This window comes from Perognathus longimembris, chromosome 25 (assembly GCF_023159225.1).
Source record: "Perognathus longimembris pacificus isolate PPM17 chromosome 25, ASM2315922v1, whole genome shotgun sequence".
NCBI lineage: Eukaryota > Metazoa > Chordata > Mammalia > Rodentia > Heteromyidae > Perognathus > Perognathus longimembris.
This window is the reverse complement of record NC_063185.1, coordinates 19,053,801-19,080,113: the sequence shown is the minus strand read 5'-3', so window position 1 is coordinate 19,080,113 and position 26,313 is coordinate 19,053,801. Positions and strand designations below refer to the sequence as shown.

The window sequence follows — 26,313 nt, the reverse complement described above, 5'->3', positions numbered from 1 at the left end:
GGGGGGGAGGGATATAAGGGGGTACTGGGACCCAAATCCACTACCTGATACTCTCCCTTGGCTTTATCCACCCGAGGCGGGCACTCTACTACTTGAGCCACACCTCCCCTCCTGGCGTTTGGCTGGCTCATTGGAAATGAGAGTCTCGTAGACTTGTCTGCCTTGGCTGGCTTCTAACCAGAATGCTCAGAGTCCAGCCTCCCTCCCGAGTAGCTGGGATTAAAGGCGTGAGCCGCCGGAGCTCAAGGGCAGAGCGGGAGCTCCCTCCCGTTAGCTTGCCGGTGCCGCCTGCTCAGTGGGAGAGGTTGGGAAGCTCAGCTAGACTTAAGAAGGTGAACTTGATTTTGTAGGCCCCGTGGAGGGTTAATCTAGGTTTGGGTGTGCAGCTTGGATTACTAATCAGGCGGCAGGCGTGTGTCACAGACAGACCCGCACGAGGGTTTGCTTTGCACGATCCTACAGGGTAGCCCCGACCTTGGAGAGCCATTTTGGAGGAAGGTGAGTCAGTACCTCGTAAGGTTGCGATGGCAGCCAGTTCTCACTGGCTGTGGCTCTTGTCGCATGGCTGCTTGACCATGCTGGTGACGTCACCAGCCACCACCACGGAAACATCTGGGCTGTCACAAACACTGGAGACAGCCTAGGTGATGGTGAGCGGGAGAGGAAACTGGACCCATCCGCTAAGGCCTCAGCTGTGGAAGTTCACGCTGGCATTAGCCCTAGCAGCTGGAGTCACGGGGAGAAATAGAAGCAGAACTCTTGGGGAAAAACATGCAGCGGGACTGGGCGTTATTAAAGGTTGGGCTAGGTTGATTCCGAGATGCAGCTCACATTCAACGACACGGGTTCCTTAAAGAGCCACTCTCTGTGCTGTCTTGCGTGATGACAATAGAAATCCTTCAGGAGCAAAGAGCTCTTCTCCTCAACGGCTTATGGGAAAATCTCACGCATATGTGTTTTGTGAGGAGCCTTCGGCAGCAGAAGCAGGACTGGCTGTGGTTGGGGTTCATGTTTAGTCCTCCGTGCAAGGTGTGGCTGCGGAAATTAATAGCTCAAAGATGTTTCCTGGCTCACCAAGGATTTGTAGAAGTTGCGCACTTTGGGATCATGGAAGGGAATTAGCCTTCAGCCCTGTATAGGTTTCCACTCTGATTTGCATGGTATGTGAAGCAGGTTCATAATTGTCAACCATGTAAAAGAGTTTTTAGACATATACTCTGGTTTGCACATTCCCTTTGTACTCTTAGCTGATAGTGCTGGGTCTACCTTCTCAAAGGGCAACAGTTAGGTCAAGATCAGCAGTTGGGCTCCTTCTGGGCGGGGTGTCAGCTCTACATTCAGAGACAATCTCAGCCACTCCCATTGTACTGCGCTTCCCACGCTGACTACCTTCCAGCCTGGCCCTGCCAACACTGGCTGTTCTCTTCTGGGTCAGCACTGGGGCTTTAACTGGGGAGCTGAGGTGCTGTCCCTTAGCTCTTTCTGCTTTATGTTGGCACCCTCTCACTTGCGCCAGAGCTCCACTTCCAGCATTTTGGAAGTTCATTGGAGATAAGGGCACGGACTTTCCTGCCTGGGCTGGCTTTGAACCACGGTCCTCAGATCTCAGCCTTCTGAGGAGCTAGCATTATAAGCACCTAGCTGACATGGCTACATGGTGCAGGGATTTGAGATTCGTTATACCCAGCACCGTGCCTGGTACCCACACACAGTAACTTGGGTGAGTTCTAAACTCGATTTTCTTATCTTGGCTCTAAGATGGGCACTGTCTACTAGAACTTTCTTTGAAGATGGAGGGGTTCTGTCACTGTGCCGTTCCCCTGTCGCCAGCCGCTGAGGTGACTGCCCACTGGCTAGGTGACTAGGGTGACTCATTGAATATTCGACATTACATTTAAGTAGTCACACGTGGCTATGGGCCACTGAACCGTGTAAAGCAGATTAAACAATATATTGAACATAGACTTTAGTATCCTTGTTAGGGATGAAAATATGGGACATACTCTAGGGCTGTGTGTGTGTGTGTGTGTGTGTGTGTGTGTGCACGTGTGCACATAGGTTGTGTGCATATGTCTTTGTCATGAGGAGGATTTAGAGAGAGCTCCCTTAGTGTCATCCACCTTCAGAAGGGGAACTCCTCCTTATTACCAGACTAGAATTCTTGTCAGCTGAAGGAGCCATTGATGTTAACACACATCCCTACCACCAAAGATAAGTTGGGATGGGAAGTTCACCATGCTTCCTCCTCTAGGGGTGGGGGGGGGTGGGGGGCAATTTATGAGACTCCTTAAACATAATCTCTGTAGGGAAAATTATTTGGTTAGCTGCTCACCCCCACCATTTGGGGTGCCCTAGGTGCGAGAGCAGTGTGACTAGGGGTTCCACAGGAAGCCCATGGGCTCGGAGTCCTTAAGGGCCTATACTCTTAGGGCTTTGATCCACAGGCTATTGTGTCTTGTGGTTTCTACCCCCAAACACAGTGAGCACATCTGAGTTGCTGCTGTAAACCAGCTCCCAAGTAGGATTCTAAAAGACCCGTCCCCTATGCATTCCCCTTGTTCATTCATTCATTCATTCATTCATTCACTCACTGGTCATCCTCATGTTGCTTGTCTGGGAATTTGTCCCAGGGCTCTTCCATCAAGCCCAGTATCCAGACTCTTTCCTTGGTCTTCATCGTGGAGGTAGAAGCCCCAGAACCGTCTCCCAAGCCCTGGCTTCCCGGTAGCTCCCTGGCTTACGTCCTTCTGGAACTTAGCTTCTCTAGCGGATAAACAGCTTCCCTGCCCGTAGGGATGTGTGCAGAGGAGGACAGAGCAAAATCAGCCCGCTTCCTTCAAGGAGAAGCTCCAAATCACAGCTCTGCCATCTCACCACAGCCGAACAACTTCCTTGGGAACGTAGGAGACTTCGTAGAAATGATCGATCATTGCTGTGGCTGATTTGTCAAATCATGGCTAATGCCAACCCTCTTGAAATGGAAAAGAACCAAACATACTTGGGTCAGTCATTCGTACAACGTGGAGTCTGTGTGTGCGTGTGTGCGGGCACGTGCGTGTGCTTGGACTGAAGGTTTGAACTCGGTCTCATGCTCTTAGCTTTTTCGCTCAAGGCTGGCATTCTAGTTCTGGCTTTTTTGTTTGTTTGTTTGTTAATTGGAAATTAGAATCCCTTGGATCTGTTTGCCTGAACTGTCTTCAAACCTCAATTCTCAGATCTCAGCCTCTTGAGTGGCTAGGATTACTGATGTGAGCCACCAGTTTTAGCTACACACTGCCCTTTATAAAATGAGTTTTTCGTTTATTAAATTCATTTTTTAATGTTTTGTCAGACCCAGAGCTTTAACTCACAGCCTAGGCACTGTCCCTGACTTCGTTCACTTAAGGTTAGCTCTCTACCACTTGAGCCACAGCACCATTTTTTTTTCTATATATGTAGTACTGAGGAATCGAACTCAGGGCTTCATGCATGCTAGGCAAGCACTCTATCACTAAGCCACATTCCCAGCCCAGACTATCTATTCTTATAGTTTCTTTCTGTGTAGAGAAGGTGCCACATCTTTATTTTCAGTCTTTGTGGCAATTGTAGACCTACATCCCTAAATGACAGTGCATTAAGTTCTATAGTTCAATAGAAAGGGAAAGACAAAACACTCTAACCAAAACAAAATAAAACAGAACTGAAAACATTGTACATTCTGCATGCTTTTACATTTCTTCTTAGTTGAATTCTGACAAATTTTCTTTTCTAGAAAAAAGATAAAGATAACATCAACTGAGACTAATCCAGTGTCAAATTACCTGCACACATCTATGTTTTTAATGGTGTAGTGTTAGTCCTGCTTGCAGTCCTAAACATTCAAATTCAGATAAGAAAAGGCAAACCTTGGTGAACAGATGGAGCCGCATTGGGCATAAAGGTTTAATCCTATTGGGCCGATTCCTGTATGGCCATCTGGAGAGTCCTACACGCGGGATCAAGGCCTGTGAGATCCACCACTCCAGCCAAGAGGAGCAATGTGGACTTCCCACTAGACTTGCTCATATTTGACTTTATGATCTGTCCTTGTGTGTAAAGAGTCGACTATCTCTTGAAGAAGCAGTTACGTGCTTTTGTTTTTTTCTTTTTAGTTTTGTGGCTTATTGTGTTTTTTTTTTCATATTTAAAGCTGCAAATGGTTTCCCCTTTTCATAATATCAGGATTCCATTGTAGGGAGATTATTTTTGTTTCCTTTTCTTCTCTGGCTTTCATTTCTCAAACTTTTCTTCCAATAGTAGAATGAGGAGAATTGGGCTGTAAATATTTTTGTACATGAAGGCTTTCCTTGTTAGGGAGAAGAGAATTATGTGCTTATTATATAATCAGAGGCAAGTGAATTTACTATTGTTTCAACAAACACCACAAATGGACCCATGAATAATTCATTCTCAGGGTTCATTCCCCCCTCTTCTTAACAGTTTTTTTTTTCTGTATTGCTTTGCAATGGAGTGATTGACAGTCATAGGGAAAGAGAGAGAGAAAGAAAGAGAGAGAGAGGGAGGGAGAGAGAGGGGGGAGGTGATAGAAACATTTGCTTTTAGCTCTTCTAGGATTAATATTTTATATATTTTAATTTTGGATTTCTCAGATCAAACATGAGATGAAAAACATTGCATTCGTACCTCCTTGAGTAATAAAATTCTGAGCTTCTACAGTATATTTAACAAACAATTTTTGCATATTATGAAACAATGCTCTGTTGTGTGTCATTAAATCAAAAAGCCTTCAACAAATCTTTCAAGTGCAATTTAGAAGTTACAGTGACATCAAAATGTCAAGATTTATTATTATTATTTTTAACCAGTGAATTGCTAAATAACCCTGCATAGTGAAAACCAGAACGAAGTTCTGGATTTTAGATATATCAACCCAGAAAACAAGAAACATTTCCCTGGAACACTGCTGATGATAAAAAATAGTGGTGATGGCATTTCTGTGTCTCCCTTGCTGGGGTGCTATGCTCACTGACTGTTGAGAAGGCTGTGAAGTAAACAGGAAGTATGTAGGGTGGAGGGGTGGTCTGTCATTCGCAATGGGGGCTTAGACCCCATCCCTGTATGTCTGCCACCAGGGTACCCCTGCCTTGCAGATGGACAGTAGAACCACGCTTCCATCTAGTGATGGTGAATTTTTTTCCTCCTCTCCTTCTTTTTCTATGAAAGCCATTAATGCTGTCAAAGCAAAGGGATTTCTTGCCAAATGAAGTCACTTTGGAATAAAGGATGAAAAACACTTGAAATTCGCAATCTCCTCATTTAATATTTAAGAGCTTTAATTGCATCTGGTATTGAGAAATCTCTATATCATGGCTTACATTTCTCTTTCAAGTGAAAACACCGCACACACACACGCGTGCACATGTACACACACACACACACACAGAGGGAGGCGAGAGGGAGAGGAGGAAGGTAGGGGGAAGAGGCGGGCATATATATATATGATGCATGATCCTTTGCAGCGTAACATCTACATCTCCTAGTGGACAGGGCAATAAATGTAGACCAATAACAAAACAAAATAAAAACCCTAATAAACAATAAAATGCTTAACTGCATAATGCAATTACTGAAGAGGATAAAAGAAGGCAGAAATGAAGCTTCTGGTAACTCAAGTTGAAGCAACAGCCTGTCTCACCAAGACTGCTACCGCTTGAGTGAGGACAGTGTCAGATTTCTTTGGTTGCTGGTGGCGTCTCGTTGGTTGGCTAGATGCAGGGACAGTGGACTGGACCCACCACTGTGGGAGGGAAGTCAGCCTCCAGAGCTGCTGGAGGTGGAGAGCCTCGGAACAGACCTGCGCTGTGTACGTGGAGGAGACCTCGATGGCTGGTCTTCCAGCTGGTGGCATGGGCTCTGTTCTTTCTGCGTTTGGCCTAGCAGCTGTCTGATTAGATCAAAGGAGGTGGGTTTTGGTATTACTGAGCCATGAGAAGTTGGGGGGAAGGCATCACCATTTCATTCAAAACAAAACAACAATACAAACCCCTAGCTAAACCAGTTGTTGAGCTTGATCCAGAGAAGCAGATTCTGTATATGAATTTTATGTGGGGTTTCTTGGTGGCCCTGCTATCAAATATGACATTCTCCGAAACAACAAGATAACAGGGAGAAAGGGCTAAGGTTTTAGGAGGTTAAAAATTCCCATAGGAAGGAGCCCCATGCAGGGGTTTCCCAATGTTTGCTGATAAATCCCAAAAGTTAAGTTCACAATAATAAAGTCAGTTCCTCTGACTGAGAAATTAAATATGTCGCATTAGCATTTATTCCAGGAGAATGGAAATATTTTTAAAAAAAGAAAAAGAAAAACTCTACATTAGAAGGGCTGATGCTAAGTCTAACTATGCTGAACAGGACGTTCTTAGGAAATGTTTACAATGGGAGAGTGTTGGGTATCTTAATGGATACATAAACTCTTGTTAACAAGTTGGGCACCCAATGACAATAAAAATCAGCCTCCTGGGCACCTAGCATGTTGTGAGGAAAAAAAAAAAACCACAAATAGGAGGCGGGCACTAGTAATTCACACCTGTAATCCTAGCGATTGAGGAGGCTGAGGTCTGAGGATTGCTGTTCAAAACCAGCCAGGGCAGAGAAGTTTAGGAGACTCTTATCTCCAATGAACCGCCAAAAAGTGGAAGTGGTAGAGCGCTACCAGAAGAGCTCTGGGACATCTCCTAGGCCCTGATTTCAAGCCCTGGTATTAACATTGAAAAAAAGAAACACAAGCACACAAAAACATCACACAAGTAGGTACTTCCTGTCCACCCCCCCCCCGCCCCCCAACTGTGGGGATGACATCCTTAGACAGGTTCCAAGACTGGGTGACTGACAGATACGGAGCCCTTGCTGTTTTCAGACAGTCTAATATTCCACACATTAGAACTCACATCCTGTGTGTGCATCCGTCTTCACTCAAGCGGGAAAGGGTGGTATGGTGCCTGCACCTCCATTTTCCTTGCAGTTCAGGTTCCCTGCTTTGCAGAACCTCTCGGTCTTCGGCAATAGTCACAGGACACTGGCAAAAAGAGAGTGGGGGCGTGGGCTACGGGCACTGGAAATGGGAGCATGGCCTCTGCTACATCCAAGCAGAATCTCATTGTGAGATCAGAGTAGGATTACAGATGTTAAAGTGTGTGCCTTTTACCAACTGATTAAGAATATCTTCTCCCTGTCTTTTTACACACACAATCTCTCTCTCTCTCTCTCTCTCTCTCTCTCTCACACACACACACACACACACACACACACACACACACACAGGAATGGGTTAAAAAATAAAACATAGTCAATGCACCTCTAATTAGACTTCCCTAATGGGGCCTCGACTGTCGCCCAAGCCTCGTTTGGAGGATGAGATATGATAAATGTTGGACTTGGGTCATCTCTACAGCGATACCAAACAAGTGAGGTATTGATCGGAGCACAAAGAGATCTCAGAGGCAAAAACAAGCCCCTGCTGCTACTGTATCTACACCACTAATTCACCTCAATGGGCAGGCACCTCTGAGCTCAATTAACCCTTATTCCCAAGGCCACCCATAAACCCCAAGGTAAACATGGCCCTCCTGGCCCTGGCTTTCTATCAATGAAATAGATCATTTCTATTGGAGGCTCAGCTTATAAATTCACCTTGCTAACAAATTCCACCCGATGCTGCCTCGGCTCTGAGTGTGAAGGCACTCGGATCGCGTAACATCGATTCCGTAAATCAGAAAATTCCCAGCTGTTCAGGGTACCTGCGATTTCCCCTGCCCTCTGAAGCTATCTGGGGCGAGCGGTTATAGACCTCTATGTCCGTGCTACAATTACCTGCACATACAACGTGAGTTGTTACATATGTATGGGGAGGCAGAGCAAGTTCTTTTCTTTTCTGTTCCCCCCCGCCCCCATCCAACCTTTTTTTTTTTTTTTTTTTTTAAATAATTCTTCCCTCTCTTTTTCCTTCTCGCCAGGACCATTGTTCAGAAGCAAATTGGAAACCTGGTAATTAGGCCCTGACTCACGGTGTAGTATTAAAGTTCCAAGCCAAAGTTCAACACCCTGAAATGAAATTTAAACCAATTAATCTGTTAGATTTTTATCGCTTGTCCGTGTTTTCTCAGCAATTCCCCCAGCACGTGGCCTTTGATCAACTCTCATCCAAACGCTAATATGTATGTGTGCCTGCTGCTAGCAAGACGAGAATGACATTAACACGGTACTCATAAAACAATCAGAGCAGAGAAGCCCTCCAACAGGCAGGGCATAGTAATATTTAATAAAAGCACACACATAATCTTCAGAATTAGCATTTTGTGCCTCGCAGTACCTTTGGGAGAAGAGCTTTTATTTGTGGAGTGATCATTACTATAACAAAGAAGAGCTACCTAATAATTTCCACTTTAACTCTGCAATGTGCCAGGAGCGTCTCGGAGCCATTATGCTAAACTGGTGGGGTAATCATGTTATTGTCATAGTTTGAAGGAAGGAAAATCTCTACTTTGGTGGCTGGTGAGGAGTGGGGGAAGAGAGTGAAGCAAAGAGACAAGCAACAAGGAATAGCCCCAACTTTTTATTTCTAATGAAATTTAGAACTAGAAATTATCTCCTTGTCCTTGTAGATAGAAGGTGAAAAAAATTCATTGGTAAGGGAGAAAGAATCTTTTTTTTAAATGAATTAAATCAAGAATTTACTGGTGAAAAGCATTTTGTACTCAAATACACCTTCTCGTGCCCTCATTCCATACTATCTTCTGGGGGCCAGAATGTATATTGATGGCTGCATCTCTGGGCTTGAATTGAACTCTTGTAAATCTTTTCTCCTCTCTAATTGCATTGAATGCATCCATTTACTGTGAATATTAAAGACAGTGATCTTTCTATGCCTTCTCTCTGCTTTTCTCTGGGTATGAAAGGAACGTCCCTGTCTTCTCTGGGTATTCTCTGAGCCCCCAAACAATACTCACTCCAGAAAAGAAGGGGCAAGGAGAGGCTCAGAGTTTGAGCACAGTTGGCCATTGGTGGTTGGTTGGTTTTCCATCTTGGTTTAAATCTTTAAAACAGTACAGCTGTTATCAAGCGTTCGGCTGTCATTTCTTCTTATTAAAACCTGCTGCCCTAATATATACTCAGTGAAAAAAATAAAGGATCCACCCACAGAAATAGCGATAGACTAAAACTTAATCATCTCCTTGGATGGTCACATCAAGATCAACCCACGGTGGGACACCTGCTACACATCCTTGCTTGCACATCTTTGTCTAGCACATCTGTTCACATGTAACTGCACACACACACACACACACACACACACACACAACATGTGTAGGGTACACCCTGTGTCACTTAAGAATAAATAGGCAGAATCACACTAGTATCAGTCTACAAATTGCCTCCCCCCACTTAGTAACATATTTTGACATCTTCCCATGTCAGTGGGTAGAATTTTTTCTCATCTACCCTCATGAAATTCTTGGTATTTTATAAGCTGGTTGTTCTATAATTTCTGTACCCACGTCCCTTTTGGGTTCAACTATCACGTGAGTCTTGTAGTCCGTACTGCAGCAAACACTGGGACGTTTCTAGCTTTGGCCACGACTACAAGTCCTTCCTTATCTTCTTAGTTTGTGATCAGGGTAAAAGTGTAAAAACAGCCTATGAATTAAAATCAGCCCATAAATTCTGCATCTAGACTCTATATATTTGAAAATATATTGAGCTTGGTGCTGCTAGCTCATGCCAGCGACTCAAGAGGCTGAGATCTGAGGATCACAGTTCTGAGCCAACCTGAGCAAGAAGAGATTCTTATCTCAAATTAACCACCAAGAAGCCAGAAGTAAACTCAAGTAGTAGAGTGCTAGCCTTGAGCAAAGTAGTCCAGGTATAGTGCCCAGACCCTGAGTCCAAGCCTCAACACTGGCACCGTGTGTGTGTGTGTGTGTGTGTGTGTGTGTGTGTGTGTGCACGTGCGCGCAGGTGTGCCAAGAAGCCAGGACCTTAGTGGGCTTGCCTCGTGTGGATTCCCAAGGGCTGGCGTTGGTCCCCTGCCGTCTTCCTGAGCCGGACACGCCGGGCCAAGCTCCGAAGCCTTCCCCGTGGCTTCCTGTCACTGTCACGCGCCCTCCGCGCCCGGCTGGCCTCCTGAGCTGTGGCCTGCATTTGTATTTCTGGCATATCGGAGCTCCTCACTGGAGGGGACCTGTCCGGGCTCCGCTGTGACTCTCCTATGCCTGACCCCAGATTTTACACGCCAGGAGCATTCACTCCTCCCTCTCCGTATTTTCCCAACGTGCCCGTGGGGAATTAGCCCAGAGCTTCTTCTATAGACGAAGATGATCGCATAGGTGAACCCTTGAGGTCTACCCTTAGAAAGAGCTGCCCGTGACACCTGCCAAACCAGCGACGGTGGGAACTTCCCGGGTGGACCTCGGAAGACTGAGGATAGCACCCTTCCCTCTTCCTCTCCCCCGGGTGCTGTCTGCCGGGCTTCCTTCTCCAACCACCTGAAAAGGAGATGCTATGTGTTATTTTCCTCATTAGGTTATCGCTCGATGAAGTCTTCCCTCAGACTCGTTGACCTGTAACTTAGGTCGGAACAGCTGATCACAAGTTTGAAAATGTTACTACTTTCATCAGGAAGTGTTTAGAAGTGCACCTGCACACACAGAGAGGATGGAGAGAGAGAGAGAGAGAGAGAGAGAGAGAGAGAGAGAGAGAGAGAGAGAGAGAGAGAGAGAGGCAGAGAGACGGGGGAGGCGGGGTTACATGGAAGGCCAGCAGGTTTTGAGCCTGCTTTTATAAAGCCTTTCATGTAGGACACTTGCTCTGAGGTGTGCAAACACATGTCTACCTCCTTTTTGTGTTACAGTGAGCCTGGGAGAAACTCTTTTATCTAAATGAATATGATCACATGACTTAAAACTAAAGATATTAACAGAAACCCCCAAGTTCAAACGCATAATAATCACAGAGGCCATTTTGAGTTGGTATGGGTGGTCTCAGAGTCATGGGTTCTAAGATTCTCTGTTAAATAAGATGCAAATGGACAGTTCAGATAACTCAACACTCAGCGTTTCTCAGAAGTATCTGAGGAGGTAGCAACAAGTTCGTTATTTCACTGTTGCAACTAAGTATATTGAGTTACTTATTTAAAAAATCAAGACCTGAGGCTATTAACAAAATGTTTTCTAACTGCTTTTTTTTTTTTAACAAAAGAGAGTTTTTATTCTTTTTTTTTTTTTTTTTTTTTTGGCCAGTCCTGGGCCTTGGACTCAGGGCCTGAGCACTGTCCCTGGCTTCTTCCCGCTCAAGGCTAGCACTCTGCCACTTGAGCCACAGCGCCGCTTCTGGCCGTTTTCTGTATATGTGGTGCTGGGGAATCGAACCTAGGGCCTCGTGTATCCGAGGCAGGCACTCTTGCCACTAGGCTATATCCCCAGCCCACCAAAAGAGAGTTTTTAATACCGTTTTTAAACACTATTTAGTTCCCTTACAAATTTCTTGAAATTATGTGTGAAATTATATGTGATTTTTTTTTTTTTACCACTGGTTGAGGAATACATCACGTATTCTTATTTTTATCTTCAAGCCTTTGTTTAAGAACAAGTCATATGTCTGTGGTACATTCGTCACAACCCGTCCCCCCCCATAACATAAGTAAAAAAAAATGGACAGGAATTTTGAACTCAGGCCTCCTTCGCATTTTCTTGATTAATTATTTTGTTTGGGCTAAAATGCAGGCTAGCAGTCAGCCTGAGCTGTCTTGTTTTAGTGGCAGATTCTGTTGCTCTGAGTTCAGCCAATGTGAAATGTTTAGTTTGGATATTTCCAAACTTTTCTGTGCAATGTTTTAAAAGATTAATTTGGATCAAAACCAACCCCTTGTCCTTGTTTGCGTGGTGGCACGTGAGTAACGGTCCCACTGGAATGGGCTTCGTGTTTTCCTTCCTTCTTGCAAAAGTTCAAGCAGGACATTTGCCAAATTTGACAAAGTCAAACAATTACTTTTCCTTTTTTTTGCCAGTCTCTCCCCCCCACCTCCACTCTGTTAACATGAACTAGTGTTCTCATTGGCATCAGTGCCTCGAAAGTCAATGTGTAATACTTAATCAATGTTTTATTAAAGGGGAGGGGCTCATTCTCTCTCTTCTTGCACAACTTCTCCTTGGCTTTAGAATTTCGCTGTACTGCTTTTCATAAGAGGAATCGTAAGAAGGGCAGCATGGCGTGGTGGAGTTAAGGGTCCCCGGCGGTACCGGGGTGTGCCCTCAGATTCCCCAAATATAACTCGACAGTTCCACATAGGCCGCGCTGTTGGAAGTGTGCCATGTTCGTTCCCGGTTGCGCGGTCCCGATCTGGAGGGAATCATTGTTTGCAAATGAGTTCCCATTTCCAGGGGCCAGTGACAATGGAAAGGGGAGAGATACACAATCTCAAGAAAAGTCACTCCTAGGATTTTGAGTCTGAGAAGCACAAGGAAGAGGAGTTCGTGGGAGGTCTTGGTGGCGCCACCAAATTTTGACTGCAACATTTTCCCTGCCTGACCCTCCCTCTTGGAGTCTGTAAAAATAAGATCCATAGTATGGCTTTTGAAGAATTCCAGCCAGGTGCTAGCAGCTCAGGCCTGTCATCCTAGTGACTCCGGAGGCTGAGATCTGAGGATCACAGTTGGAAGCCACCCATAGAAAATCCAACAGAATTTCACCCCCAGTTAACCAGCAAAAAGCCAGAAGTGAGGGGATGGCTCAAGTGGTAGAGCACCAGCCTTGAGCAGAAGTGTGAGTCCCTGGGGTCAACCCCCCCCTGCTGGGCCACACATGCAAAAGTATTCATTTTTAATGAGGACAAGTTGGCTATGTTAGGATAACAGACAGAATGTTTAGCACAAGACTCCTTCCTGCTCCACCTTCTTCTTTTTCCTGGCTGCTCATTGGACAGAAATGTTTATCTAAAAGTGTGTTGGTTTTCTGGGAGACAGATTCAATTATCAAGAAATTCCATAAAATTTCTAATACATTCCAAAGAGTCATCTGTTTTATTTTAAATCTCTAGTACTAATTTCACAGGTTCAATTTTACGCTCGTGCTCTGTCTTATAAGGCTTCAAATTTGATGAAATGTTGAGTAATATGTGTATATATATAGGTATATCTTAATAGAAACAATAAAAAGGATGCCTTAAAGAAATAAAGGGGCACCCTTCGATTTCTGGTCCCAATATATAGCCGGGAATTGCTGAGATGCTTGAGGGAGCTTTCTGTGAGTGAAAAGATAAAAGATTTTTTTTTTCCTTTTTCTCAAGTCTCCCATCATTAAAGTTTGGTTCTAACAGTGGATTCTTTCTCTGTTTCATGTGTGTTGAAAAGCAGCTACTCCCTGTATCAAAGCCATCAGCCCCAGTGAAGGATGGACGACGGGAGGCGCGACTGTGATCATCATAGGAGACAATTTCTTTGATGGGTTGCAGGTCATCTTCGGCACCATGCTGGTCTGGAGTGAGGTAGGTGTTGTCTGAACATTAATATCTAATAGCTTGGTCTACTTGAAGGCACTGTCTATCCTTGAATTTCTAATAGGATGTGTAAAAATTCCGTGGTGCCGCTCTGGGTGGGCCGGCTCCGGTCTGTGCAACTCTGGGGGGAATAGGAGCGGTGGACTGAGTTTCCCAGCAGGCAGCACTTGCTACCGGGATGACCTCGATCCTGTGGCCGCGAGCACTGCGGGGGGGTTACGTGTGGCAACCCATCCTCTGAAGGGCGGAGGTCGCGGTGTCCGTCGGGACTCAGGAGGGAGACATGCCATCAGGGAGTAGAGAGGAAAGGCCACCCACACTTGAGCCGGGTAGTGATGGGTGGAGTAGGCGGCATCCGCTCGGCCTGGTGGATGGCGGTAGGCCCGGGTGGGGGGAGGACGCGTCATCAGAGGGCAGGCGGCTCACTGGGAGGATCCGGAAGAGGGCAGCAGTGCACGCGCGCAGACACTCCGTGTTTGTAGCGCCCGTGGGACGGCAGCTGCCTCCTACCCGTGCGTGGCTGGAACCTGCCATCCGGCCTGGGTGGCCATCGTCCGCACCGGCTGGGGACCGTGCGACGCGAATGGCACTGTCGCAGACAGACTCTGCTTCTTGGATTCTGAGCCGAGCTCAGAACTCTAACCGGCCTTCGCAGACACGCCTCGCTTTCAGCTCACCGTGCGGGGAGAGAAAATGTGTGTTAGGGCTCCAAGAGACCCCTGTGTCTTAGTCCTCTCAACCCCACTTGCTTCTGAAGTGATCATATTAACCGCTAGGCTGCATTGTGTCATGCTGTATGCTATATGCTGTCTACCTACGTATCTATCCATCTACCTACCTACATACCAACCTACCTACCTATCTATCCATCTACCTACCTACTTATCTATCCATCTACCTACCTACCTACCTACCTACCTACCTATCTATCCATCTACCTACCTACTTATCTATCCATCTACCTACCTACCTACCTACTTATCTATCCATCTACCTACCTACCTATCCATCTACCTACCTACCTACCTACGTATCTATCCATCTACCTACCTACCTACCTACCTACCTACCTACCTATCCATCTGCCTACCTACCTATCTATCCATCTACCTACCTACCTACCTATCTATCCATCTACCTACCTACCTACCTACCTACCTACCTACCTACCTACCTACCTACCTATCTATCCATCTACCTACCTACCTACCTACTTATCTATCCATCTACCTACCTACCTATCCATCTACCTACCTACCTACCTACATATCTATCCATCTACCTACCTACCTACCTATCTATCCATCTGCCTACCTACCTATCTATCCATCTACCTACCTACCTACCTATCTATCTATCCATCTACCTACCTACCTACCTATCTATCCATCTACCTACCTACCTACCTATCTATCCATCTACCTACCTACCTACCTACTTATCTATCCATCTACCTACCTACCTACCTATCCATCTACCTACCTACCTACCTATCTGTCCATCTACCTACCTACCTACCTATCTATCCATCTACCTATGTACCTATCTATCCATTTACCTACCTACCTACTTATCTATCCATCTACCTACCTACCTACCTATCTATCTATCCATTTACCTACCTACCTACCTACTTATCTATCCATCTACCTACCTACCTACCTATCTATCCATCTACCTACCTACCTACCTACTTATCTATCCATCTACCTACCTACCTATCCATCTACCTACCTACCTACCTACGTATCTATCCATCTACCTACCTACCTACCTACCTACCTACCTACCTACCTATCCATCTGCCTACCTACCTATCTATCCATCTACCTACCTACCTACCTATCTATCCATCTACCTACCTACCTACCTACCTACCTACCTACCTACCTACCTATCTATCCATCTACCTACCTACCTACCTACTTATCTATCCATCTACCTACCTACCTATCCATCTACCTACCTACCTACCTACATATCTATCCATCTACCTACCTACCTACCTATCTATCCATCTGCCTACCTACCTATCTATCCATCTACCTACCTACCTACCTATCTATCTATCCATCTACCTACCTACCTACCTATCTATCCATCTACCTACCTACCTACCTATCTATCCATCTACCTACCTACCTACCTACTTATCTATCCATCTACCTACCTACCTACCTATCCATCTACCTACCTACCTACCTATCTGTCCATCTACCTACCTACCTACCTACCTATCTATCCATCTACCTATGTACCTATCTATCCATTTACCTACCTACCTACTTATCTATCCATCTACCTACCTACCTACCTATCTATCTATCCATTTACCTACCTACCTACCTACTTATCTATCCATCTACCTACCTACCTACCTATCTATCCATCTACCTACCTACCTACCTATCCATTTACCTACCTTCCTACTTATCCATCTACCTACCTACCTACGTACCTACCTACCTACCTATCCATCAACCTACCTACCTACCTATCTGTCCATCTACCTACCTACCTACCTACCTACCTATCCATCTACCTACCTACCTACCTACCTATCCATCTACCTACCTACCTATCTATCATCTACCTTCCTACCTACTTATCTATCCATCTACCTACCTACCTACCTATCCATCTACCTACCTACCTACCTATCTATCCATCAACCTACCTACCTACCTATCTGTCCATCTACCTACCTACCTACCTACTTGCCTACCTACCTACCTATCTATCCATCTACCTACCTACCTACCTATCCATCTACCTACCTACCTATCTATCCATCTACCTACCTAGCTACCTACCTACCTATCTATCCATCTACCTACCTAGCTACCTACCTACTTATCTATCCATCTACCTACCTACCTACCTACCTACCTATCCATCAACCTACCTACCTTCCTATCTATCCATCACCTACTTACCTACCTATTTATCCATCTACCTACCTACCTACCTATCTATCTATCCATCTACCTACCTATGCTCTGGGGGCTGCAGCTAGGGCGAGGACCAAGGTGGGCAGCAGAGCTGGTGTCAGCGGTGGTCAGAGGCATCCTGTACAATCTCTGCCCCTCTCAGCCCACGGGGAGTCCACGGATGGAGATGGGACACGTGGAAAATGTCCCCGGTCCCTTTATTTATCCATGCATCTAAAACCCGTTATTATACAAGTGATATGCAGAGAGGTTACAGTTACATAAGTCAGGTAACTAGCGCATTTCCTCCTGGACAGTGTCAGCCCTTCCCTCGCTCTCTCCCACTTTGCCCCTCCCACCCCGCCCCCGAGTTGTGGGGTTCACTTTCAGCATAGGGTGTGGCGAGCACACATAGGGTGTGCTCCATGTGTCCCTCTGTCCTTCTGGTTCCTTGCCCTCCCTTCCCTCCCAAAGACAGAAAAAGGAACCAACAAGACAAGAAAGAAAAACAAAAACAGCAACCAAGGAATCACCCCTCTTGTTTGTATTTCCTGCAGCTCCTTGCCGTATATACTCTTTCCTGTGGTCAGAGGTGCACAGGCCTTGCGCCACCCTTTTGGTTTATATAGAGATGACCTAGCAAATATTATTGTATCTGTTTTTCTTGTGTGTGCAGGGAGAGAATTTGGTACTGTCTCAAAATGCAAGAATCTATTCTGTCGTGGTAGAAATGGAGATTTTGTTTCTACTGACTAAGGGTACAATTATCTGTGGGCATGTTGCAGGTGTTATTTATTTAATCCTCCTGTGGCCCCTGGGTTAGGTACTCTGGTTATTCCAATTTTACCAGTGAGGAAACTGCTAATGAGATTAAGAAACTTGAACAAGGTCATAAGTCAGTGCTAGCCATTTGAAGTGTACTGTGAGTTTTTAAAGAACTAAAAGTCGTAGTTAATATGATCTCAAATGCACTGATTGGGAGAAGAATGTCAGAAAGAGGAAAGAGGAAATTGTAGTAGAGAGTTCTAGTAATAGCAATAGCTGTGGTAATGATGGTTGCTGTGGTTCATCAAATCAAGTCATGTGAGTCTTTTGTCTTGTAGGAGCAAAAAGAAAAATTAAACAAGTGTGAGCCCATTTCTCCAGACTTTCATGGGTAGGATTAGAACTCAACAGTGTAAATAGTCAAAGGGAGGGTGTTGATGGACATGCTGTAAGAGAGTGCAGAGTTTGGCTTGGGTTGGCTGACGTCCACTGAGCACTGAGGTCTCGCCAGGCTACCTACTATGGGGTGGCTCTGCTGGTCAAATGAGCTTTATGGCAGCTGCGTATGATGTCGATTTCACTTTGTTAATGAGAAACTTGTTCTTGGGAAAGGTAAGGAAGTTGTTCATCAAGTAATGGTAGAGAAGGGACTTGAACTCTGGTGGTCAGACCTGGCCTTCCACTTCTTTCTCTTTCATGGTTTAGTCTGGACCAGTTTCCACCCACGACCTCTCCTCATCAGCCCTGGGTTCTATGCTGGCCCGTGCCATGACGTAGGGGGGGCGGTGGGCAGGCCTGGCCCCTTCCTGGGGAAGGACATGGCAGTGCAGAAAGACAGGCACGAGGGACTCGCTTCTGTATCTAGCGCGTGCTTGTGCTTGGAGTCTCGTGCAGCCTTCTGGGAAGGATTTATGCAGGCCAAGGGGCATGCCTTCGCTAGAGCAAGACGGCCGACCTCTCTACCCATAGTCTGTGCCCATCTACCACATGTCTTGGAGGTGCCTGCGGTCTGGAAGACCCGGTCTATCTAATTGGAAGTAGACTCCTCTATTTCCTCACTCAGTAGCCCAAAGCACCCAGGAAGCAAGCTGGTGGGCTGGGATAAGTAGAGACAGACAACACTTTAGATTAGCAGCTGATCCTATTATTTGGGGTCTTTTTTTAGCTGCAGAATTAAAAAAAAAAAGCTAGAGAAAATAGAGTTGGCTTAATTTTCCCTCCTCGGTGCTCTTCCCCTATAGCCCAATCTTTTGCAAATGAGTAGTTCAGCTTAGTTTCCCGATTGACCTGGGAGGGCTGGGTAAGAGAAGGGCCTCAGGTGCTCCCGCCTTCCGGGTGCTACCAAGCTCCCTGGACCTCCTTTCTGGGAACTGGCTTTGTTCTCATGGCTGCTCTTCCTTGATTGTTTCTTGACCATTTCCCATTCCTTATTTTTAGAAAGTAAATTATTCCACTGATATTCGTGGCCTCCTTCTTCTCTGCCTTACTCCCAAATACTGAAAAGGGGGAAGAAGTCTTCTTAGTGTTTTATATATCCAGGGAACCCCACGGGCCCACAGGGTTGATGTGTGGTCATGTTTATAGAGTGTGGGTTGCATTTTTTTCTTAACCAGAAATGTGCGTGGTTGTTTTGCCTTTCCTCCCACATGTGATTGGTGCAGGGAGGGGTGGGGGGCTCAGCTACCGTTTTTGTGTGGTTCATCATCGTTTTTAATATCTCCTTCTGCATGCCTGGAGTTTTTAAACAATGAGTACTGTTTAGCTGGCGTGGTGGTTATCGAACCCAGGGAGAGGCACCCTGGGCAATCAACATTGGGGTTTTGTGGCAGCTGATGTTTTATTTGGAAAGACAACTTGCTCCCATGAAGCAAATTAGAGAGTTGCATAATATATTTATGTAATCTAGTATTAAATTTGTGGCTTAAAATTCAAGGCATGCATTCTAGAAGGCCGAGAGAATGGAGGAGTCAGAAGGGTGCTATTTGAAAAAAGAAAAACAAAATTCAGTCAAGTTTTTTTTAACCGTGCAAATGGTGGCTGGCGGTTCTTTGCTAGGTATTTTGGGCTGGGCTGGGTGGGGTTTGCAGACAACATCCAAGCAAGGGTTTAGCTCGAGTGGGCTGAAAGCCAGGACGATTGTTACATTGCTCAGAGGTTTGGGATTTACTTGGCGTTGCCCCCTGGGCCTCAGTTTCCCCTCTGAAGATGAAGAGCGGCTGCCGGGCCTCGCTCTACCCCCCCATCTGCATGGGGGGGGGTTCCTGGGCTTTTCTGTCTCTTCCGTGTGGGATCCATACTCGCTCTCTCACGTCCCCTGGCCATCGGGATTAATCGCGGGAGTAGGGTCCCAATGCAGCCTCGGTTCACGTGTGGTTGCGAGACCCCATGCCCGCCAGCCCAAGGAAAGACATGGGCATGTGGTGGTCTCAGAGAATGTCTCTGGGGTGTTCTGATTTATTCAAATGAGGAGATATACCCCCAAAGGCGGGCACAGGAGAGAGACTACAGGTTGGCCACAAGGGCTGTCCATCAAGTGATGTCAGGGGACTTCCTTTGTGGGCGGAGACCCAGCCCCCCAAGGACTGGGTTCTGGGGTCCCCGGCCATCAGACACGTGCTCGACCCCAGGGGCGGGGGCTTCTCTTCCTGTTAAAGGCGGAAGGGGAGGGGACGGGCTAAAGCCAGCTGTGGCCTCTTAAAGGCACAGCTGTCCCCAACAAGCGGCCTCTAATATCTACAGCGTCTCCTCTCGAGCACCCCGCTCTGGGCAAGGGGGAAGCTTCTCCTCTTCCCGCACCCCTGTCACTGGGGAGCATGGTTCCCGCACACAGCACAGCACACTTCACGAAACGATACAGAACTTTCTCAGGACGGTTGCTACAAAAGCGTGATCCTCCCCTATCGGGCCATCTTAAGCCAATATGTTTTTATTTCCTACACTATAGATTTCTAGTATCTGATATAAACTGGAGACTTATACTACAATATTGCCCCGATTCATCTTCTAGATAGTTCTGTGGAATACTCGTTCTTAGGGATATTAATAGATGCCCCATGGGAGATGAGGGAGGGAGGTTTTCTTCTTCCCCCCACCCCCCCGAGCCTGTTGGGGAAATGTAGAGTCAAGCAAATCTCAGCTAGCCCTGTTTCCAAGAATCTGTAGGCATTCCAAAATCCCCACGCACACCATGAGCACCTATGCTTTTCAAAAACACACAGAACCCTCGTTCTCAAGGGTCACCTTACCGGAAGATATATTGGCGAGAGCTGAGGTGCATTTTGATTTTATGTTAATGAAGCCAAGTCATGAAATTCAATCACGAAGTGATTGGGCTGGGAGAAATGTGAGAGAATGGCTTGAAATATTTGCAGAGTATTATTCAGATTAGACCAGGAATGTTTAGAGCTATTATTCTTTAATGCTGCAAAGCTTTGAACAAAATATCTCTCATATTTTGCATCTGGTTTAAGTCAGTGCACGCTTGGTGTGGGATGCCGGGTGATTTTGTAGGACGGCTATATTTAAAGCTTGGCGATACAGCCGAGCTCAAATTGGAGAAGCCGGAGTCACATCGCTGTATGAACCAATTAGCCTCACCCTCATCTAGATGAATGCTTTATTTTATTTTATAATTTTTTCAACCGCATTTCCAGAGATAGGGAAAGAAGTCGAAGACACTGCTGGGTGAGGCCTTGGGTGAATGTACTTGGGTAAATGATAGTTTGGAGGATTGGAATCGATGTGCTATTTGAATCTCTGAAATACAAACATAAAGAATGACCACTTAAAAATTTTTTGGTGCTAATACTGGGGCTGTGATCCAGGGCCTTGAGTTCTTGCTTGGCTTTATTGCTCGAAGCTGGACCTCAACCCCTTGAGCCATACTCCACTTCTGGATTTTTGCTGGCTATTTAGAGACAAACCTCTCTTGGATTTGCCTGCCTAAGCTGGCTTCAAGCAGGGATCCTCAGATCTCAGGACGCCTGTGTAGCTAGGATTACAGGCTCAACACACTCCAAATCCTTTGTTTCTGCCTGCTTCTACTCTCTCAGTTGTTGTTAGTGGTTCAGAGGATGACTGCAAAGACAAAAGAGAATTCGGTTCTTTGTAATCCTGGATGGCTAAGACATGCACACATTCCTCAGGAAGGTCTTGCTGTGTAAGCCTTGATTTTCGTTGGACCTTATGTGTGAAGCCACAAATCTTTCAGGGTTTGAGTCATGCTGTGCAGCATCTTTGGTTTGTGAGGAAGAAGGCCCCCGTTGGTACCGTGAGTCACCCTGGAAACATTTCCGCCGCTTAGTGCTGGGGTCGAGTCTTCTGACACCCAGTCAGCCTACAGTTGTGCCAAGTTTCCCATGATATTTCTGTAATCTTCAAACCGACTTCTACCAACTCCTTTCAAACTCACACGTGGTTACAACAGCACTCGAATACCTTATCCCTAACACATGATGTGTGAGAGATAATTCCACTTAAAGTCGCATAGAAAACTGAGATGAGGGAAAGACACTATCTTAAATCTCACTCTTTCAAACTTTTACAATTAGAAATGGGATGAAATAGCATCTTCCATTGATTTTTATATAAAAATTGTCATGCAAAGCTGGGCACTGGTGGCTCGTGCCTGAAAACCTAGCTACTCAGAAGGCTGATATCTGAGGATTGCGGTCCCAAGCCAGCTCAGCAGGGAAGTCCCTGAGACTCTAGTGTCACTGTGGCTCTAAGTGGTGGAGTGCTAGCCTTGAGCACAAAAGCCCCTGAGTTCAAGCTCCATGACCCCACCACCACCAACAGAAAGTTTTCATGCAAATTGAATGGATTAAAAACTGATTAAATGCATGGCTTAAAAAGAATTGATAGCTCCTTTATTTCCCCTACATTTGTGCTTCAAATTCTGCATTTATCTATTGACTACCTATTGCATGAAGACACCTGGTATGAAATTATGAGCTTTGTATTAAACTTGGAATATGACTTTAAGAGTAAACTTTCAAGCCCTAGTAATTTTTTTTTTTTTTTTTTTTTTTTTTTTGGCCAGTCCTGGGCCTTGGACTCAGGGCCTGAGCACTGTCCCTGGCTACTTCCCGCTCAAGGCTAGCACTCTGCCACTTGAGCCCCAGCGCCGCTTCTGGCTGTTTTCTGCATATGTGGTGCTGGGGAATCGAACCTAGGGCCTCATGTATCCGAGGCAGGCACTCTTGCCACTAGGCTATATCCCCAGCCCCCAAGCCCTAGTAATTTTATGGGTAATCATTTCTAAATGAGCTAACTTTTTTTTGAGAGAGAGAGAGAGAGAGAGAGAGAGAGAGAGAGAGAGAGAGAGAGGGAGAGATGTAGTTTAATGGATGTTTTAACGTAGTTCTAGCCATACTTATTTTGTTCCTAAAAATGTTTTGGTCCACGTTTTTATTTCTAATTGTCAAGACACTTGAAATCTGCCCTTCACGCTGACAATTATGAGATGGTGGAAAGAGACTTCAAGGTGACATTTTCAGCTGGTTGTTTAGAGGGTGTTTGGGAGTTGCAATGCTATGTCTGCAACTTCAAAGCAGAACCACAGAAGCATGATGCTTTTTAATATGAAAATCACAGCCCGGCTACTGTGGGGAAAGCAAATGTCTCTCTGGGGTTCCCTTCCTGTGTGTTGTCAGTGCTGATGGCCGGAACCACTTCCTGATGGCTGTGAGGCTAAGACTCCTCCTTCAACAACCGCAATGGCTGCCTCCTCCCTCAGTCCTTAGTTTGGGGATCCCGCAGGCAAGCATAGAGCCTTTCCTTTCAACATCCTCCATCTGTTCCAGTCACATCGAACTCCACCTTGTGTCTTTAGGGTTTCTTTACCCTGAGCTCTTCTTTCTCATGCGTTCCCATCCTTCCTGTGCCTGTATCTCTTTGCTCTTTAGGATTCTGTACAATACCCTCTAAGGCCTTCCCCCGCCACTGCAGGGGTAGACGGTTTTCTCCCATTGCCTTGTTCTCTACCAAGTCGTGCTCCCCCATGCTTTTAATTACTGTGAGTTAAAGACCCATCTCTTGCCCTGAAGATGAAACTCATGTAAAAATCCAGCTTAATCCTTCACAGTGTCTAGCACAAAAGTGTTACAAATATGATAGACTGAAGTTGTTAATACCTCCTCTCTTTTCACTCGCCCATTCTCACGTCCAGGCATTTGCTCATTCATTCATGCGTCCATTCATTCGCTCACCCACTTACTCATTCACTCATCAAAACAAATGCTGCCTGGTTAGCAACTCTTTAATGATGCTTCTAAAGGTCACTAATAAATAGATGAAAGTGAGGCACTCTTAATGCCTGTGCCAAAAATATGCACATGAACATTTAGTGTAAATAAATATATTTGAAGTAATGAGGAGGAAGCTCTTTGTGTTTTTGATATAGATGATACCGTTCCCTAAACTCAGTATAGGTATGGTGTCAAATTAATCCTTACCATAACACTGTCAGGTAGCTAGCCACTCCTTCCCCTCCCTCCATGTAAGGAAACTGAAGGTCAAAAGACTGAGTGCCTTCTGCAAGTCCCACATCTCTTTATTTGGCAGACTTGGGACTGGAATCAAGATGGACTGGACTCTAAGGCCGTCTCCTAGCCATCTCACGGGATTGTAGTGGAACTCATTTATTCAGAGAAGAGTGTTGTAATAGCCTTACCCCTCCCAAATTCAGCATGAAACCAGATCAAGAAAAAGAAGAAGGAAAACAACCAAGTAGATAGGGCACAGCACTCAAGAGACAGGCTGTCTCTGGAGCGAGGGTGTTAGAGCCAGTCAGAGAAACAGCAGAGGGGGTAGTCTACTATCCAGGGCAAAAATAGAAAACCTAAAAAGCAGACAGAACGGTGTCACCATGTCGCCCTTTCAGTGACTCTTCACAGCACTGGCGCCCAGGCATCGAGAGAGAGCTGGCAGTTGGGTTGAATAAATTCTGTTCGGGCGGCAGGAGGCGGGTGACGCGTCCTCACAAGACTCCAGCCGGACCAGCAGTTCAGAGGTAGAGCTGAGCCTCCTCTGTCAGTGCTCGCAGGGGCGCCTTCAGTGAGAAATCCCCGAGCGTGTGCACAGAGAGGCATGCACTTGGCCTGCAAACGGGAAGCACACTTCACAAACAACGGGGACGGTTCCTTGAGTCTGCTTTGATGACCTTAAAGGGCATTAAGACTCTTGGTGAAAGGTACACAGGTTCCCTGATTCCCCGGAAATGACCAACTTTGATAACAAGTGCTCAGCCCCCTCCCTTTTAAAGATTAAAAAAAAATTACCTTTAAGTAGTTGTACAAAGGGGTTTCCGTTCAGTGGGTCGGTTTGAGAGGAGAGCACTCCCTGAACAGTGTGGCCCCGTCATCCTTCATCATTCTCCCCACCTCTCCCATAGGTGCATTTGGCTTCCTTTGCTGGTATGTATGTATGTATGTATGTATGTATGTATGTATGTATGTATGTATGTATGTGTATATGTGTGTATGTGTGTGAGTGTATGTGTGTATGTATGTGTGTATGTTTGTGTGTATGTGTGTGAGTGTATGTGTGTATGTGTGTATGTATGTGTGTGTATGTGTGTATGTGAGTGTATGTGTGTATGTATATATGTGTATGTGTGTATGTGTGTATGTATATGTGTGTGTATGTGTGTATGTGTGTATGTATGTATGTGTGTGTATATATATAGTATGTAAATTTTAACTTCCACGCAAAGAGGAACGAGGGCTTGCATAGGGACCTTCTTCCCTCTTGCCTAAGCAGAGAAGAAGAAGAAGCCTCCAGAAAGAGCTCTGTGTGTGTCCAGTCCCCAGGGGGGCCCCTGCCACCGCCCCATCTCCTTCTGAACCTCAGCCCCCCCCCCCCAGCCCTCCTCCAGCCCCAGGTGGCCAGGATGGGGCCCAGGCTTTAATGAACCCCACTGGCCCGGGAAAGACATCCGGGGAAGAGAGCTAGAGAAAGTTTATTTAGAAAACAAATGACCAAAATAAATAAACAACCCACAAAACCGAAGGTAGCTGGAGCACAATGTATTTATTTTAGCCTCTTTTTGCTCCCTCTCCAATCTGTTATTTTGAAAAATGATCTCGTGGCATTTTGTTTTGTTTTGTTTTATTTTTGTACAATTAACGGCATTGATTGAGGGTTTGGGATGATTTTCTGGTCAGAAGAACCGGGCGGTGTATTTTGGTGAACGCTTAATGGGGATACCAAAAGTTAGTGGTGGCCAAGCCAAGAGCTTTTTGTTGTTGTTTTAGTAAAAAGAAAGAATGTTAAATGGAATGTGGTGGTCTCTTTCCTCCCTCTCCTCCCCTTCCCTCTTCCTCTTTCCCTTCCTTCTCCCTTTCTCCCTTTCTTTCTTCCCTCTTTTCTTGGAATGAGCCCAGTTCCTTGAGTACACTAAGCAGTGTTCTACCATTGAGTTAGAACCCTATCCCTAGTTCATTTGTTCGTCCTCCCTCCCTCTGTCCCTCCGTCCCTCCCCTCTCCCTCCCTCTTTCTTTTTCTATAGATTCATAATGGAGGCTTTTGAGCCTTTCCATATGAGCTATTTTAGCTAATGGAACGACCCTTATTCATTCAGTGTTCAGTGGGCAGTTTTTGAAGACTTACTGTTCTCAGGGCCCTCTGACATGGCGAGAACCCAGGACAACAGCGAGAGGAGCAAGCATGCCTCTTCCCGGGGCTTGTCCTCTACTGGGGGACACAGACGCCAGAGAGAAAAGCTGTCCACGAGTCCTCACTGTCGATCTGTGTCTGTGTCTATCTCCATTAAGGGACCTTTCAGACAGTGATCAGAACCACCACTGACTGTTCAAAAATCTAGGTTTTAAATCCCTGACGTAATTTAATTTCTGAGGCTTTCGTTGCTGAAGTCTCTCCTCTGACATTCATACATAAAAGTTTATCTATGGGGATTCATGTGACCCGGCCTATTTCACTAAACATTGGTTTAGAGCTATTTTCTTGGAAGGACAAAAGGAAACCAGAATGTTTGTGAAACATTAAACGGTAAATGCTTCCACTGGCTTTCTCTCACGTTCTCTGAGAAATCATATACTGCCTCTGAGACTCACAATCCTTGGGAAGGGG

General features: G+C 45.8%; 1 protein-coding gene across 7 annotated transcripts in view; it reads left to right on the top strand.

Annotated features, from left to right (window-relative positions):
- The window catches only part of Ebf1 (EBF transcription factor 1), a 381,892-nt gene that overhangs the window by 276,435 nt on the left and 79,144 nt on the right, over nt 1-26,313 (top strand). For 5 of the 7 annotated variants that reach the window (XM_048334365.1, XM_048334366.1, XM_048334362.1 and 2 more), the window contains one exon: nt 13,383-13,516. In XM_048334365.1, the coding sequence (XP_048190322.1) occupies nt 13,383-13,516 (134 nt within the window). The remainder of the gene's footprint in view (nt 1-13,382; nt 13,517-26,313) is intronic. The other 2 variants (XM_048334364.1, XM_048334361.1) reach the window with 1 other exon arrangement.